A 15,738-nucleotide genomic window follows, 5' to 3' on the forward strand; every position below is an offset into this window, starting at 1 on the left:
TCACAGGTGACTGTTTCTGAGACTAGCATGACTAAATATGCAACTTGGGCATAGCTATGGCTAGAACATTTTGATGCAATAAAGAACAAAAAATGCTTGCAAGCAATATATCCAATGGCTAGTCATGTTTCACAGTAGCCAGCTTCCTTAGTTGTTGCCTATTGTCCCAGTTTCACAATAAGAGCTTTGTCTTGCACCTCAGCAGTTGTCAGCTGGTGGTTTGTTAAACAATTAAGAACCATCTCCCTCCCTGGATAGGCTTGCACTTTGTAACAAATAACTTCTTGTTAACATGACTGTGATCTGACTTCTAAAGCATTTGCCTGTTAGTTTTTAAGTTTCATTTAAAATTTTGGGGTGTCCATACACCCTCAAGCTCCAAAGTCACCATTTTTGCAAACTGCTCTAGGTTCAAGTATAGTGCTTGGGATAAGAGAAAGCTTAGGTGGTGCTGGATATTAAAGAGACTTTATTGTTGAAACATACTGACTTAATACTTTTAAAAGGGAACTTGTGGATCTTGTAAAATGATTGCATTGCAGAGCCTTAAATTGGTTTTGGGAGTTGGGTGTGGGGAGTGATAGCAAAACAATGATCTGAAAGATGGTGTCTGCCAAATAGTGCTTGTTTTGTATCTTAGTGTTGTAAAATGTATTTGCCAGTTGGAGCAACTCCCCCATGTGGCAAAAAATGTAACTACATAGTCCCAGTATGGAATTCAATATTCCATTCTGAAGTATGGGTTTGTAATAAATACTTAACATTTCAGTGCACAAACAACTACTGCAGGCACAATACTTAATTCAGAAAATAAATTATAAATATTTTAAAGAATAGATGGCTTTTCTTCACTTGCAGTACGGGGAACGCCCAACCTAGCTAGTACTGTGTTCATAACCAATCTACTTTGATGAGAGCCACTTAACAAACCTTTTCTCCCCAACTCCCCCCCCCCCCAAGCTCCTGGAATGTTTCATAAGTAGTGTGACTGGTACCAGGTTATTCAAGCTGTATTTTAATGGCATAAATGCAAAATTGCTTCCTGTCCATGTCTCTGTACAGATGTGTGCTTGGTCAACTTGCTCATTACATCAACATATAAACATTACTCTGTAACCTATTAGATTTAGTCAGCCATCAATAAATAGACATAACTAAATTGGTTTCTTTTCCTTGCTGCCTATAGATAGTAAATACCTTGCCACCGAAAGCGCTTGTGATGCTTTAAAATGGGGGGGGGGGCGGAAAAATGAATGCTGAATGTGTGTATTTGCTAACTGGGAAGTATTCTTAAAACATATCTCCCAAGCTTTCTTGGAGAAAAAGGGCCTCACTGCATTCCTGCTTACCTCAATGGGACATGAGGTAAGTGCATCCAAGATAATCTTGTCCCTGTTCTGTTGCTAAGGGCTCCTTAGAACTTTCAATTTGATTTGCTTGCACAAAGCTTAGGTGGCGGTTAGACATCCCAATTTGCTTGTGGGATTGTCTACATTGTCTTACTGTTCATTGATTCCCCACCCCACGCTTCTCAGGGCATCTCCCCATCACTTAAAACAAGGTTTTTAAAAATGAAAATTGATGCACTAGGGTGACAGACCACAGTTGTCCAAAGCTAAAGTTCTTGTATGTGCTTGAATCACTCCTGCAAAATAGTGGCAAGTCTGGAGGTACACAAACTCTCTCCCATAGTCTGGAATAATTCAGTATTTTGCATCACTTGTCCTCTAGCTATGCACCAGATGGAAATATCTTGTTTAACAGACCTTGTGCAGGTAAAAAGTTTGTTTGATACCAAAGTTCACAAGGTAATGATGAAGAAACATACCAGTTGACATGCCTTTCTGGTACTTTCTGCTGTCAAGTCCTGAGTGCAGAGACTAGAAATGGGTAAATTAATGTATAGTAAATATAACTATTTACTATAGTTGAGACTCAAATACTTTGGCCACCTCATGAGAAGACTAGACTCCCTGGAAAAGAACCTGATGTTGGGAAAGATGGAGGGCACAAGGAGAAGGGGATGATAGAGGACGAGATGGTTGGATAGTGTTCTCAAAGCTACCAGCATGAGTTTGACCAAACTGCGGGAGCAGTGGAAGACAGGAGTGCCTGGTGTGCTCTGGTCCATGGGGTCACGAAGAGTCAGACACAACTAAAAGACTAAACAACAACAACAAATATAATAGCAATACAGCTGCCATTCTGAAGGGATGAGCCAGGCATGCAGGAGAGGCTGCTCTGAAAAAAGCACAAGCAGGGCTTTAAAACTTAATGAGGCAAATAAGCAGTGGCTTAATTCTCTACCCCAATGAATAAGAATTTTTATTTTGTGAACCACCCTGAGCTCTTTGATGAAAGACTGTATATAAATAAAAAATATTAAAGGTGTGTACTGTGGGTGGTGGAAGACTATTGAGAAGACTATTGAGAAGTTTTAAAAACTTCTAAATGATTAATAGCTGTGCATATAGTCCAACACAAAATACAGCTTAGTGTGCCTTTGTTAGCAGCCATTCGGACATGTAACACAGATTTTGCATTATTCAGTACTTCAGATTTAGCTTGCTATCTAGTAAAATATCAATGAATTCCAAACTGGGCAAATAAGATTACCAGTATGCAGTACACATTTATATTCAAACGGTTGTAGCACATAAATGCAGGTAAGCAATGTTTGATAGCATAAAACTCAGAAGAAGTGAAACTCATAAAACTTACTTAATAGTATGATTTTTCCCATAATGGCTTTGCCATAGGGTAGGGGGAAGACTAAATTAGCCATTGGGTGAATCAAAAGGTGGATGTCCCACATGTCAGAAGTCCCTTGTGCAGCATTTCCCGAACAGCCCGCTGGGTGTTGGGCATGGGAAACGCGCGGCATGGGACTTTGCTAGACCTGAGTTGGGCAAAAATGTTTTCTGCAGGCATTGGCTGTGAAAAGTTTTTCACACAAGTAGGTCACAGCTCTTTCAGCCATGCATTTACTCCATTCTTGTGTTACATGATGACTGGTTTGAGTCAAGTGAGTGTAGTTTAGGGAACAAGGCCTGAACCTACTTGGGGTTTGTGCTGGGCCTAATTTGGCCTGTGCCCCAGAACTTTTCCACACCTGTCTTGGCATGAAAGCACAGGATCTATGAAAGGTGATTGTGGCTGCTTTGTTCCCTGGTCCTTTGCTGTTGTGCTAAGGTACGATTTGGTTTAGTGTGTTGTCTGAACCTGGGCTCCTGGTTTAGCTTTCCTGGACAAACCTTGCAGTTAGTCTAGGGAGAGAGAAAAACAGTGGGTCTGGACGTGGGTGTAGCCAGGATTTGTGGGGGAGGGCAGCGCTTCAGTTAGCTATGTATTTTTATTGATTTGAGGAGGGGCAGCTACCCCCTGCCCCCTCTTGGCTACGCCCATGGGTTTGGATAAGTTGACACAGAGTGATGCAACAGCAAAAACCAATGAGAAGCAAAGCAGTCATTTTCTGGGAGTCCCTACACTGGTGAATTTCTGGTAAGGCAGGTTAGTGGTTGGAGCCCACTCAAGGATGGTGGTGGGCAGAATTCCTGCTTTGCATGGGGTTGGACTAGATGGCCCTTGGGGTCCCTTCCTCTCCAATTCTATGATTCTTTGCTGCTTCCCATTGGGGTCCATGTAAACATAAAGCAGAAAGAAGCTGCCCAGGACCCAGAGGAACAGTGCAGGATCCTAGTGCAGAGTCCAATGGGTTGGCAGGCATTGGACCAGGCTTCCTCAACCTCGCCTGCTACATGTTTTTTGAGACTACAATTCCCATCATCCCTGACCACTGGTCCTGCTAGCTAGGGATCATGGGAGTTGTAGGCCAAAAACATCTGGAGGGCCGAGGTTGAGGAAGCCTGCACTGGACCATCTCAGGTTATCTCCTCCATGCTTTATGGCAGCTCATGTTTTGCAACAGAGGCGATTGGGGATAAGGACACGGAGAACAGGGCTCCTCTGCCTTTAATAACAGCACAGAGGATGGAATTTTTGGCACATGAGGCGAGAAAAGCTGCGCTTCCCGGGATTCCCCACACGCATCTTCCCTCGGCGTCTGAGGGAGGGAAACGCAGCATGCGCGTCCCCTTCCTGCAGCTTCCGCATTGGGGTGTCCCCCCCGCGCGCCTTTCTCCCGCCCGGCGCTACTTTCGGGTGTCGGCTGCAACCTCCAGGGGGCGCAGCGCCTCGTTGGTCCCAAGTCTTCGGCGGCGCTTCTGTTTGGTTTCTTCCTGCAGCTGCGTGGGAAAAAGCAAAACAGACGAGGCGGGTCTCTTGGGGAGAGGCGGCTGTTGCCGCAGAGGGGCGGCCTTGCCCGGCTAGGCTGGGTCGGCGCCTCTCTCTTTTTGCTCTTCCTTCGGCGCTTTCAGACGAGCATCCTCAGGAAGAAGCTGCTGGCGATCGGTAAGAGGAGTGGGGGGGGGGCACCGGAGTGAGAAAATGCGGGTCCCCCTCCTTTTAAGGGACAAGATGCCCAGTGCGACGGGACTGTGTAGTAATAGAGCAAACCGGGGATGAGAGATTTCTGCGGGGAGCAATTATTTGCATAATGCAACGCGAGTCCGGGAGGCGTTTAGAGAAACTGAGGAAAGTGCGCGCGCTTTTGAGTTAAGGTGGGTGGCTGGGGGCAGTTTCCTTTGCTCCCCAATCCTATGCAAGCTTGCTTTAGAAGTAAGCCCCAAAGACATCAGGCGGCACTTACTCTCGAGTAAGTGTGCACCGGATCACGGTTTCCTTTGCAGCTTGGCTGCACTTCGGAATAAACCCCACACAGCTCACGAGGACTTGCTCTAGAGTAAACGTGCATAGGATTAGTTTGCAAGCTTTTACCGCCTCAAACTTTCTAACATCTTGGTAGTTCGTAAGAAAAGTTGGTCAGTTTAAACTATGGAGCGATCAGGGAGCTTCCCTAATAGGAGGGAGCGCGGGTGGGGAGACCAGTTTTTCTTCTAAAATGGGCGTGAGGTGTTTTTTTCCTCTGGATTTAGGGCTATAAAATGGGGCAGTCAGCCTGTGGATCTTTCCATTGCTGGCGGGGTGTGTGTACCTTGCTTGGAAAAAGAGCGTCGGTCAGCCAGTGTATATGGCTTTTTTAAAAAAGAGAGAGTGTTTCACAACTTTAAAATATGGAACCAAACGTTTGAGTACAGGGAGAGGCAAAGCAAGCCCGGGCTTGCAAATGTTGGGTGAGGTGTTAAAGAGAATGTGAAGTCTCGTAGGCATCTTTATTTTTAAAAGAAAGAAGAGGTGGTAGTGGAATTTCTGAATGCAGGAAAATATACAAGTTCTCACATGGATTCCGGCTTAAGCAGCTTCTTACAGGTCCGTTCCTATATAGACAATTCAAACCCCGCCTTCATCCCTTTGCATTATATAACAATGGGGTTCTGTTATGTATCCAGGCTGTTGGGTTGTGGGGAAAAACTGGGAGGAGGTTGCTATTAGTGCTGTTGGCAGCCTGTGGGAGAATTGGAAGTCTAATGATCACCAGACTTTCAGCTGATTCAAAGACTGACATGTGCATATTCCCTCATGTTATTTTCATTGTCTCAAAAAAGCCACCTATCACTGAATAAGCAGGATGCCTTGCTCTTTTTAGAAGAGTTGGTGTAGTGAGGTGACTTGGCCGTCTTATTTTTTGTAAGCATATTTAACAGTAACAGGTACACAGCCTTGATCTACAAGGCCTGCTCAAAAGTGCTGAGGAACAGGCTAGGGTGGCAGGTGGCGAAATAAGTTAGTAGTTGAAGGGAGAGCCAGTCATTCACCTGAAACTTTGGAGGGCACCCCGTTGGGAAAGGGGGCTCCGGGGTTTCAGAGAGAAGGCTCCCTTCAGCTGCCACCTAATCACTCTCACTAAATCCATCCTGACTTAAGACTGCTAAAATTTCCTGCCTTGGTTCTGGCGGCCCATGGCTTGGTTCAGAGTAGAAGAGAGCCTGGCATTTTCCCTCTGAGCACTGCAAAAAAACCCATGTTTATTATGTTAAGAAAGTGATCTCAGCCAGACGAATCTTTGGCTAGGAGGGGGTGCTCGTGGTGTTAGGAATTCTGACCAAGCCCATCTTTGGCAACAGATGAAAAAATGCCTTTGAACAGAATGTTTCCTGTAAGGAGGAGGTTGAGTGGGTTGCAGTTTAATGGTGGTGGAAATCAAGGCCAGGCAATGCTTTTGTTGTTGATTAATTATTTCATTCATTTTGGGGATTAAAAAAAAAAAGGAAGAAGAATTTCCACACACACACCAATCTATTTGACAAAAATCTAGAGTTGTAGTTACAAAAGTTAGAAGCATGAAACAGGATCCCCCCCCCCCCCGGCTTGATGAAAGAACTTGGTAAAATCTGGGATGGAAGCTGAATGTTCTTGGATCTTAAAGGATGCAGGTGTTGGAATCCTAATTTCCCATTGCTCAGGTAGCCTGTTGTAATGGATTTAGCTCGAATGGTGTTGTACAAAGTAAGCTGCTGGCTACTGCTAGCCAGCTGGCCAGAATCCCGTATCTCCAGTGTTCTTCTTCCTCTATCATGATTTGATTGCTCAAGTCAACCCAATGGCTTAATTATTGTGTATTAACTACACAAAGGCGCACCTGCAATCCATGGCTTTTTCTTGGTTTATGAACTTTGCTTTGCTTAACGTTAATTAGCTTTATTTGTGAACCAGGCCACTAAGTTTAGTCTGCAAACAGTGGACCACTGATAAGCTGCTGTTGTGCTTCTCTGCCTGACAGTCTGCCCATGGTATGCCTCCTCGCAAGCTCATTCTCAGCTTCTCACCTCTTGCCTTGCAAAAGTGATTGATGTAATCAAAGCAGGAGTGAAAAACGTTACATAGATTCATGTTATAATACTGCCCACATAGTTTACACCTTTCCCTCCTTACTCTAAAGGGAATACGCTCCTTTTTGCAAGGCCAATTCCAGCCACATTTCATTTCAGAAGCAAGACCCACTTCCTTCAAAGGGTCTTGTTTCCAGCTAAGTATCAGAGCCAGGCAGTGCAATTCCTCTGCATGTTTACCTATAAGTTGCCTCACTTTGCTCAAAGGGGCTTCCTCCTACTGCGCCTAGGATTGTACGCTAACAGCCTACAATCTAACCATGACTGCTCAGAACTCAGCCTTATTGACTGCAGTGGGGCTTACTCCCAGGTAAGTAGGGTTAGGATTACACTGCTGAGCTTCTCCTCTGTTCCCCAAGCAGCCATCTGCTCTGCCAATTCCCCCTGTGACTCTCGTTTCAACCACTGTCAGTTATTGCATCCATTGTTTCAAAATGCAAACCAACACAAACCCAACTCTGCTTCCTCTTTTCTTCCTGAAAGGGGTTGTTTTGCTCTGCAGGGCCTGCCCACTCCGGCCATGGCAACGATCGTGTCCGAAAAGCTCAGCCGCCTCTTCATCAGTGCCCAGCACTTCTGGAAAGTCCCTCGGCTGCTGGAGGAGGCCCTTCCCTCAGCCTCCTGCACGGTGGAGGCATCGGACGTGCCCCGGCTTTTCCAGAAGCCCTACATCCATGCCGGCTACCGGCCCCTCAACCAGACCTGGAAGTACTACTTCCTGTCGCTTTTCCAGCGGCACAACGAGGCCGTCAATGTCTGGACGCACCTGGTGGCTGCCTTGGTCCTGGTGGTGAGGTTCTGGCGGCTCTCGCAGGTGGTGGACTTCCTAGGCGACCCTCACACGCAGCCCCTCTTCGTCATCGCCGCCTCCTCGGTCATCTACGCAACCTTCAGCACCCTGGCACACCTCCTGCAGGCCAAGTCTGAGTTCTGGCACTGTGCGTTTTTCTTCCTGGACTATGTGGGCGTAGCCACATACCAGTACAGCAGTGCTCTGGTGCATTACTATTACGCCATTGAGCCCGAGTGGCACACAAGGGTTGCGGGCTTCTACATCCCGGGAGCCATTTTGCTTGCCTGGCTCTCGTGCGCCGGCTCCTGCTATGCCAAATACAGGAGCCCTCACCTCTCTTCCCTGCGGGGCAGGCTCTGCCAGGAAATGCCCTCTGCCCTGGCGTACGCCTTGGACATCAGCCCGGTGCTGCACCGCATCTACGTCTCCCCTTCCTCCGGACTCACAGACGTGGCCGTTTTATACCACAAGTGCCACGTCCTCTTTTTCCTGATTGCGGCCTTCTTCTTTGCCTACCCCTACCCCGAAAAGTGGTTTCCCGGCAAGTGCCACTTTGTGGGCCAGGGGCACCAGATCTTCCACGTCTTCCTGATGCTTTGCACCCTCACCCAGGTGGAGGCGGTGCTTCTGGATTATGAAACGAGGCGGCCCATCTACTCACGGCTCCACGGCGACCTGGCTCCACTTTTTTCTTCCCTATGCCTTCTTGTGGCATCCATCTGCTTCTTTACGGCCCTCCTCATGACTGCCAGAGTGCAGCGCAAACTGCATCGGAAAGAGGAGTGAGAAGGACAGAGTGGGGGAATAGAGGGTGGGTGGGTATTGATCTGCCAGTTTCCTTGTTCTCGCTTTGGGTGTGCCTGTGTCACTGTAATTCAGGGGACTGGACATTTTTGCCTGGCGCAGCTGGTGTTTCTTCCTATGGTTAAGAGCACGTCGCTTGCTCCCTTTGGAGCAGCAGCGAGGGTGGGTCAGATATTGCACCAGAAAGGAAGTGACATGAGCACAGCCATCTTGTGGGAGGAAGTGGCCTGCTTCCTGGATGCAATAGGACTTTCCAGGAGGTGGTTCTGTTTCCCCCTGCCTTCCCTTTGAGAGAGACAGTTACTCCTACACTTAATATGTCTTCCCTTCTGGTTTTCTCAGTGGTGGAAGAGTTCCAGGACAGATGGACGAAGGCTAGCGCCAGGTCCATACCTGACTAGGTGGGAGGGTCCTTCAAGCATCAACGGCCTCTGGGCACATGCCAACTTTGCTCCATGCCAAAGCCATCCCTCGATGCTCTTTGGCATGCCTGACCTATGCAGTCACAGACCCCATGGTGCATCTCCACAGATGCAGGGGGAAGGGACCCTAGCAAGGTTGGGTCAGACTGTGGTGCCTTCACAGCTTGCCTTCTGGCTTTCCACAAGGTAGGGGTGTCCCAGAGAAATCATTCCTGTCAGGTGCAGCAACAATCATCCAGCTAGTTGGGAAGCTGCCATGTTTACGTGCCTTAAGGAGTGGAACCCCATAACCCTTTGGATGGGGTAAAGCTGAATTGTAATATTTGGAGTAAAACTCACCCTAGTAATTTAGGTGAATGTGACGCATCCAGGGGAAAATGAGTGTCTTGTATGTGTTTATCTAGAGTAGGGCTGGCTTTTGTGGCTGGCTTTTAAAAGTAAAATGAACACACACACACACACACACACACACACACACACACACACACACACAAAAGTGGTTAGGCCAAAGGACCAATTAAAGCAGGGCTGGGGACCCTTTTTTATCTTGAAGGTTGAATTCCATTCTGGGCAACCTTCCAGGGCCAGAGACAAAAGTGGGCATCTTTTGTACAGGATGGTAATTTCTAAACACCCACACCCCTCTGTCCTCCATCCAGGCAAGCAAAGAGGCATTATTAGAGTTCAGTGACATGTTTCAGCCAACCAAAGACACTCAAGGAGGATGCAAAGCTCAGCTGGCGATGGGTGTAGCTTAGGAGTGCATATGGCCTGGTGACAGTCCAGGGGGCTGGATAGGGAGGCCTATAGGGCCACGTTCAGCCCCCAGGCCTGACGTTCCCTATCCCTGATCTAAAGCAACATTCTGTCTCCAGCAGGAACACAGGAAGCTGCCATACCAGGCCAGGTCATGTGACCATCTACCCCAGGATTTACGCTGACTGGCAGCTGCGCCTTTTCACTGGAGGCAGCCAGGATTCGACCTGTGACCTACTGCCCTCTGCTCTGCCGCTGAGCACATGTTCCATCCCCAACCAGAGATGCCTGTAAAGCTCTTTGGTGGAGTGTTTTGGGGATAGCACTTCCCTGAACACCAGGGTGTACTTTGCCTGGAGGTGCCAGCTCAGTTGGTGAAGCATGAGACTCTTAATCCCAGGGCTGTAGGTTCGAGCTCCACGTTGGGCAAAAAGGTTCCTGCATTGCAGGGGCTTGGACTAAATGTTCCTCATGGTCTCTTCCAACTCTACGATTCTATGGTTTGCAAGCCTGTGTGTGTCTTGTTTTAAAAGACCATCTGCCATTGAGAAATCTTGTGCCGATAAATCCCCATGTTAATTATGCAGTTGATGAAAAAAGGCTTCTCCTTCTTCATTTAAAGCAGCGGTGGCTCACCTGTAACCCTCCAGGTGTTACTGGAATTCCATCAGCCCCAGCCAGCAATAGTCAGTGATAAGGGCAGCTTCAGTTCAACAACAGTCAGAAGACAGTAGGTCAGTCACCACTGGTTTAAAGGCATTTAACATCAGGAAGAGCCTATGAACATTTCATAGAATTGGAGAGTTGGAAGGGATCCCAAGGGTCATCTAGTCCAACCCCCTGCAATGCAGGAATCTCAGCTAAAGCATCCATGACAGATGGCCATCCAACCTCTACTTAAAAATTTTCAAGGAAGGAGAGTCTGCCGCCTTCTGAGGGAGTCCATTCCGCTGTTGAACAGCTCTTGCTGACAGAACATTCTTTCTGTTATTTAGTCAGAATCTCCTTTCTTTTAACTTGAAGTCATTGGTTCGAGTTCTACCCTCCAGAACAGGACAAAATTCCATCTTCCATGTGACAGCCCTTTAGATATTTGAAGATGGCTGTCAAATCTCCTCTCAGTCTCCTCTTTTCCAGGATAAACATACCCAGCTCCTTCGACTGTTCCTCATAAGGCTTGGTTTCCAGACCCTTGATCATCTCGGTTGCCCTTCTCTGCACACGTTCCAGCTTGTCAACATCCTCCTTAATTTGCTCAGAGGTAGGCTCTGCTGTGTCCAGTAGGGCTCCTGACTCCCAAGTAAGCATTCGTAGACTTGCGGCCTAAAGGGGCTGATAATGTTGCACTTCAGTGCCCCAAGCAAGTTTGTAGAAATACTCCTGACTGCCGGTGGCATGTGGCAAGACGACAAGGCCTTGTGTCTTGAGACAGTCTGTGGCCACCCACCTGGCTGGAATCTTCATTGCTTTTCAAAATGCAGCCATCTGATTTGACTTCACCCTGTCGGAAGAGTTGTGTGGATTGGCACTTATGAGCTTCCTTAAAGGGGTGGGGTGGGCTTGGTTGAAATGGGGTGCTCTTCAAACCTCTTAAATCAAAGGTGTGGCTTTTAGCTGGCTTGAGTCTTGCTTTCAGTCGGACTAAAAAGCCCTTGCTTTTAAAGTAGACCTCTCGGAAGAGTGCCATTTCTGAATACCTGGTGGACTTGCTTCTTCAAGTTATTTCTGGTGCTTAAAAGTGGGGGGGGGGAACCTCTCGGGACACAGAAATGTGGCATCATTCTAGACTATAGTTAGCAGAGAAGATGAAGAGGGGTTAGGAGCAAAAGCCCCGTGGGCTGCATGGCATTATTTTGAAGGCTGCATGTGACCATCCCTGTGTGTGCTGGGGGGTTGTTGTTTATATCTCAACACAGCCACTTTTGGTCTTGTACAACATTTTGGAAAGATGATCTTAATCTCTTCAAATGGCCATACTTAATCATGAACATTTTTTAAATTTAAAGAACAAAGCCTATCATGTTAGGGAGCAAATTGGTCCAGAACATGCTCCTTTCCCACATGGCAGTGATTTCTCTCTGGGGAAGCAACATGCTCCCACATCGGAATTCTAAAGTGGTATCCTTTCAAGAGAGATATACCAGATATACACTATTTCTGAATGTGTTTGGTGTTCACCTAATGAATATGATGCAATTCAGAGTTTCATATAAAGGAAATTTCAGGGAGTTATGCAGAATTTTGCAGGAACTAAGGCTGGGAAGGTCATGTTGTGTGTGTTTTTTCCTGTCTGTCTGATATTTTATACGTTTTAATGGGCCTGTTTCTGCCATTTGTTTCTATAAAGCAATTTTCACAAGCCAAATGTTTTATAGTCTTCTGTCTCGTTCATCCCCACAGCAACCCTTTCGACAGCAGTATAACTAGGACATCGTCTGTAGAGACAACTTTGATAGGGGTGTGTCAGGGAACTGCCATCAGTGCCGGAGGGAGAGAGCAAAAGTCAGAGGGATTCCAGAGAGTGTCCAGGGATCGGGAGAAGCAGCCCATCTTCTGGGGAAGAAAATCAGCGTAGCACCAGTGGAGAAGGGGGGCAGATGGGGGAAGCGGTGAGGCGGTCCCATGACTCCTTGCCGGGGACCAGCGGGGAGAGTAGGGGTCCTCCGTTGCCCACGCCCTCCTTGCGCAGAAGGCTTTCGCGCAGTGAGAGTAGGAGGAGACTAGGCGTCAAAGAGCTTCTTTGCTGGAAGAAGTTTAAGAAACGCCCACTGACGGATTCTGCCAGCGATTGAGTCAGCCACAGGTGAGTGGCTGTCCGGACAGAAAAGGTTCACTTTCGCAACCCAGCCAGGTGTTTGCACCCAGCCGGGGAGATAAGCACCAGCTTACGCACGAGCAACCCCTAGAACCATTACAGGGTGCAAAATTAGTTACCAGTAGTCACAAACACATATTGATGTTTCCTCCTGGCTTTCTCTCCTCTCAACTGGCATTGTGACCACTGGACATTCTCATTCCCGATATGCTCTTGTGGGAGGTGGGTCTTCCCTTTCCTATCCTCTATGATTTTCCACCCTGAAGTATTTTTGTACTTCTGCAAACCTTGGGGTTCCCTCAAGTCTTCTGCTACCTTTTTCTTGTACATGGATGGTTAGGCTACATGAGGACCAACACGAACTGCCTGGACATTGAATACAGAAGGGATGGTTATAATAATGTCATGCTTTGCAATAATTAAGCTTGTTTCCAGAGTAGTATATTTATTTCTGAAAGTAGTGTTTCATGGCGCCCCAGTCTCCAAGCAGTGCGAGATTCCGGGGTTCATTTTTCCTTGGGAAATGAGGCACAGTGGAGAACATGATGTCTTTGTGATATATGAAATATGGTTTATTTATACAGTGGCACCTCTGGTTGCGAACGCCTCTGGTTGTGCACGCTGCGGGTTATGAGCTCCGGTAACCTGGAAGTAGCTGCTCCCGGTTGCAAACTTTGCTCCAGGATGTGATCGGAAATAGAGAGGTGCGCTTTTGCTAATGGTGCCTCATGTTACGAGCGGTTTCTGGTTACGAATGGACCTCCAGAACAGATTCCGTTCGTAACCAGAGGTACCACTGTACATATATATGACCTGAGCCTACGAAGGAGGGGTTCAAAGCACTACACTCCAATAGAGTCCTTTCTCTCCCACTGTTGTCAACCTTCCAATTCAAACAGGCAGTCCACATTGTGCTCCAGCCCCTCTCTCCATCTTGCTGAAACAAACTGGAACCTTTTCTGCCAGGGCAAATCATCACCACCACCACTGCAACCTTGGATTTGGATTTGATATCCTGCCTTTCACTCCCTTTAAGGAGTCTCAAAGCGGCTAACATTCTCCTTTCCCTTCCTCCCCCACAACAAACACTCTGTGAGGTGAGTGGGGCTGACACTCTCTGTTCCTCCACATGCAGCTGCTGGGTGACCTTGGGCCAGTCACACTTCTTTGAAGTCTCTCAGCCCCACTCACCTCACAGAGTGTTTGTTGTGGGGGAGGAAGGGAAAGGAGAATGTTAGGTACTTTGAGACTCCTTCGGAAAGTGATAAAGCGGGATATCAAATCCAAACTCTTCAAACACTTCTAATGCTATCAATGGCTGCTAGACATAATGACTATGTTCTGCCTCCAGTGTCAGAGACAATATGCTGCTGAATAGTTGCTAGGAGTTGAAATTGGAGAGAGTTGCTGTTGAGCCTCGGCCCTGTTTCGCTTCACATAGGAAACTGCTTGGCCATTGTAAAAGCAGAATGCTGGTCCTTTGGTCTGATCCCACAAAGCTCACCTTATGTAAGTTTTTATTGTAGCTACCATTTTGTTTCCCCCACAATGTCTTAGACTGACACAGTATTTGGGGGCATTGCAGATAAATCAAAATGGCAGCTACTGGGAGGCAGGCACCCACAGGGGCTCTGTCACTTTAAAAAAAACAACCCACTGCTTTGTTATATGGTATTCTATCCCACAAATCGGGGGGCAGGGAGGGGAACCTATTATATAATAACCAAGGTCCCTTTGCCAAGAACCCCCTCAGATTTGCAGCCAACGCCAATGAAAAGCCAGCCATCCATTGTCTGGTTTTGGCCAAAGTCTCCTGGGGCTCCATTAGAGATGTCCACAACAGTTTCTTGTTTTGTTTGTAAGAAAAAGTCACAGGAGACTGATGGGGAACAGAGGAACAGCAGCATAATTCTCTTTTCCCTTTGGGTGGAAAAGCAGCTGGAGGGATTGATTTTGAGCAGAAAAACAGCTGGAGGGAAAGGATTAAGCAGATGCTTGCACCCCTGGTTCTCCATTCCCATTGGCAGCCTTCGGGAGCTATTTTTCAGTTTTAATAAAGCTAAGAGTTGCTTCTACATGTGTGGGAGACAAGTTACACGTGAGCCTCTGGATGACAACAGCCAGCAGGTTTTTCTTGCTCATCAACTTGTGAGCAAGAGTAATCTATTTGAGAAGTGGGGATTTCAACAATACTGTTCCTTAACAGTTCATAACCATTCTTAATGCACCCCAATTTTTACCAGTCACACTCCACAGGCACCATTATGCAATGTCTTTTATCCATTGCATATATCTCAAGTCCTTTTTTTACCTTTTTTTAAAATAAAAAATATATAGTTATGGAACCATCCTTAAAAATAGGCCCATGTTACAAAAATATTACAAGACATATCAAGCTTGAAATACTTCTGTCTTGGGAAAAAACATCATCACATTGTAAGGCTCAGGAAGTGATGTTGATTTTGCAGCTCCTTCAAGAGTAAATAGAAGCATGGCCTCTAATGAAATTCAGGGATTTTTTTTTGTTTTTCAGCATGCTGTAAATAGTTTACATTTGGATAATGTTTTTAAAAATCATGTTTCTAGTCCATATGCTTTGGATGATGGAGTGTGTGGAGGAAGATTAGATGATAATGCCTGCAGCTCATTTTGAAACTAGGGGGTAGGCTTCAAACAGAGAGTTTTAGCACAATGTAACTCCACTTCAGTCTATAGCTGCCAGAATTTTGTCTAAGAGCCACCTAATATTCCATGCTAGATCACCTACAAAACCTTATCCAATTCTGTGATCCAATTCTGTGATACCCAGATTGGCTCTGCAGGAGCTTTTACAGAAAAGATCTCCCCAGCTCTGGTACTATCTCCCTCGATATCCAGACTTGTTGTGTTTTTTTAATTGATGCTAATGCTTTGTGCTTGGCTTAGCTTGGTTTGGGTGGAGATCAGGACTATTGCCTAATAAGAATTCCTCTTCTCAGAAACAATTGTTTGTATAATAGGCATGTGGTTGCAGCAGCCTGGAGGTTTCCTGTGTATATTCCGAACCCAAGAAACCAAAGCAGAATTTATCAGGCAGATTACACATGACATTTGCTAAATGATTGACAATGTCTGTTGATAGCAGCCAAAAGCCCCAAAGAGCTTTGGACTGTTAGGGTATTTATACAGATATTGAGGTTGAAGAACCATCATCACATTTATTTTTCTTTCTTTCAAGTCATAAAAGCTGCCTCCAGACTGTCAGTATTTTAAGGGAAGGATTCAAGCCCATACTTGAACACTAGGGTTGTGCAATTAAAG

General features: G+C 46.6%; 1 protein-coding gene across 2 annotated transcripts; it reads left to right on the forward strand.

Moving 5' to 3' along the window:
- The first annotated feature begins 3,991 nt into the window (after positions 1-3,991).
- PAQR7 (progestin and adipoQ receptor family member 7) lies at positions 3,992-8,594 on the forward strand. Of its 2 annotated transcripts, none has more exons than XM_053398726.1 (2): positions 3,992-4,410; positions 7,332-8,594. In XM_053398726.1, the coding sequence occupies exons 1-2, from the start codon at positions 4,007-4,009 to the stop codon at positions 8,425-8,427; spliced, it is 1,500 nt and encodes a 499-aa protein (XP_053254701.1). In that variant the 5' UTR covers positions 3,992-4,006; the 3' UTR covers positions 8,428-8,594. The 2 variants fall into 2 exon arrangements, with proteins under 2 accessions (XP_053254701.1, XP_053254702.1); XM_053398727.1 differs by lacking the exon at positions 3,992-4,410 and adding an exon at positions 4,439-5,328.
- Positions 8,595-15,738: the final 7,144 nt, after the last annotated feature.

Source organism: Podarcis raffonei, chromosome 8 (assembly GCF_027172205.1).
Source record: "Podarcis raffonei isolate rPodRaf1 chromosome 8, rPodRaf1.pri, whole genome shotgun sequence".
NCBI lineage: Eukaryota > Metazoa > Chordata > Lepidosauria > Squamata > Lacertidae > Podarcis > Podarcis raffonei.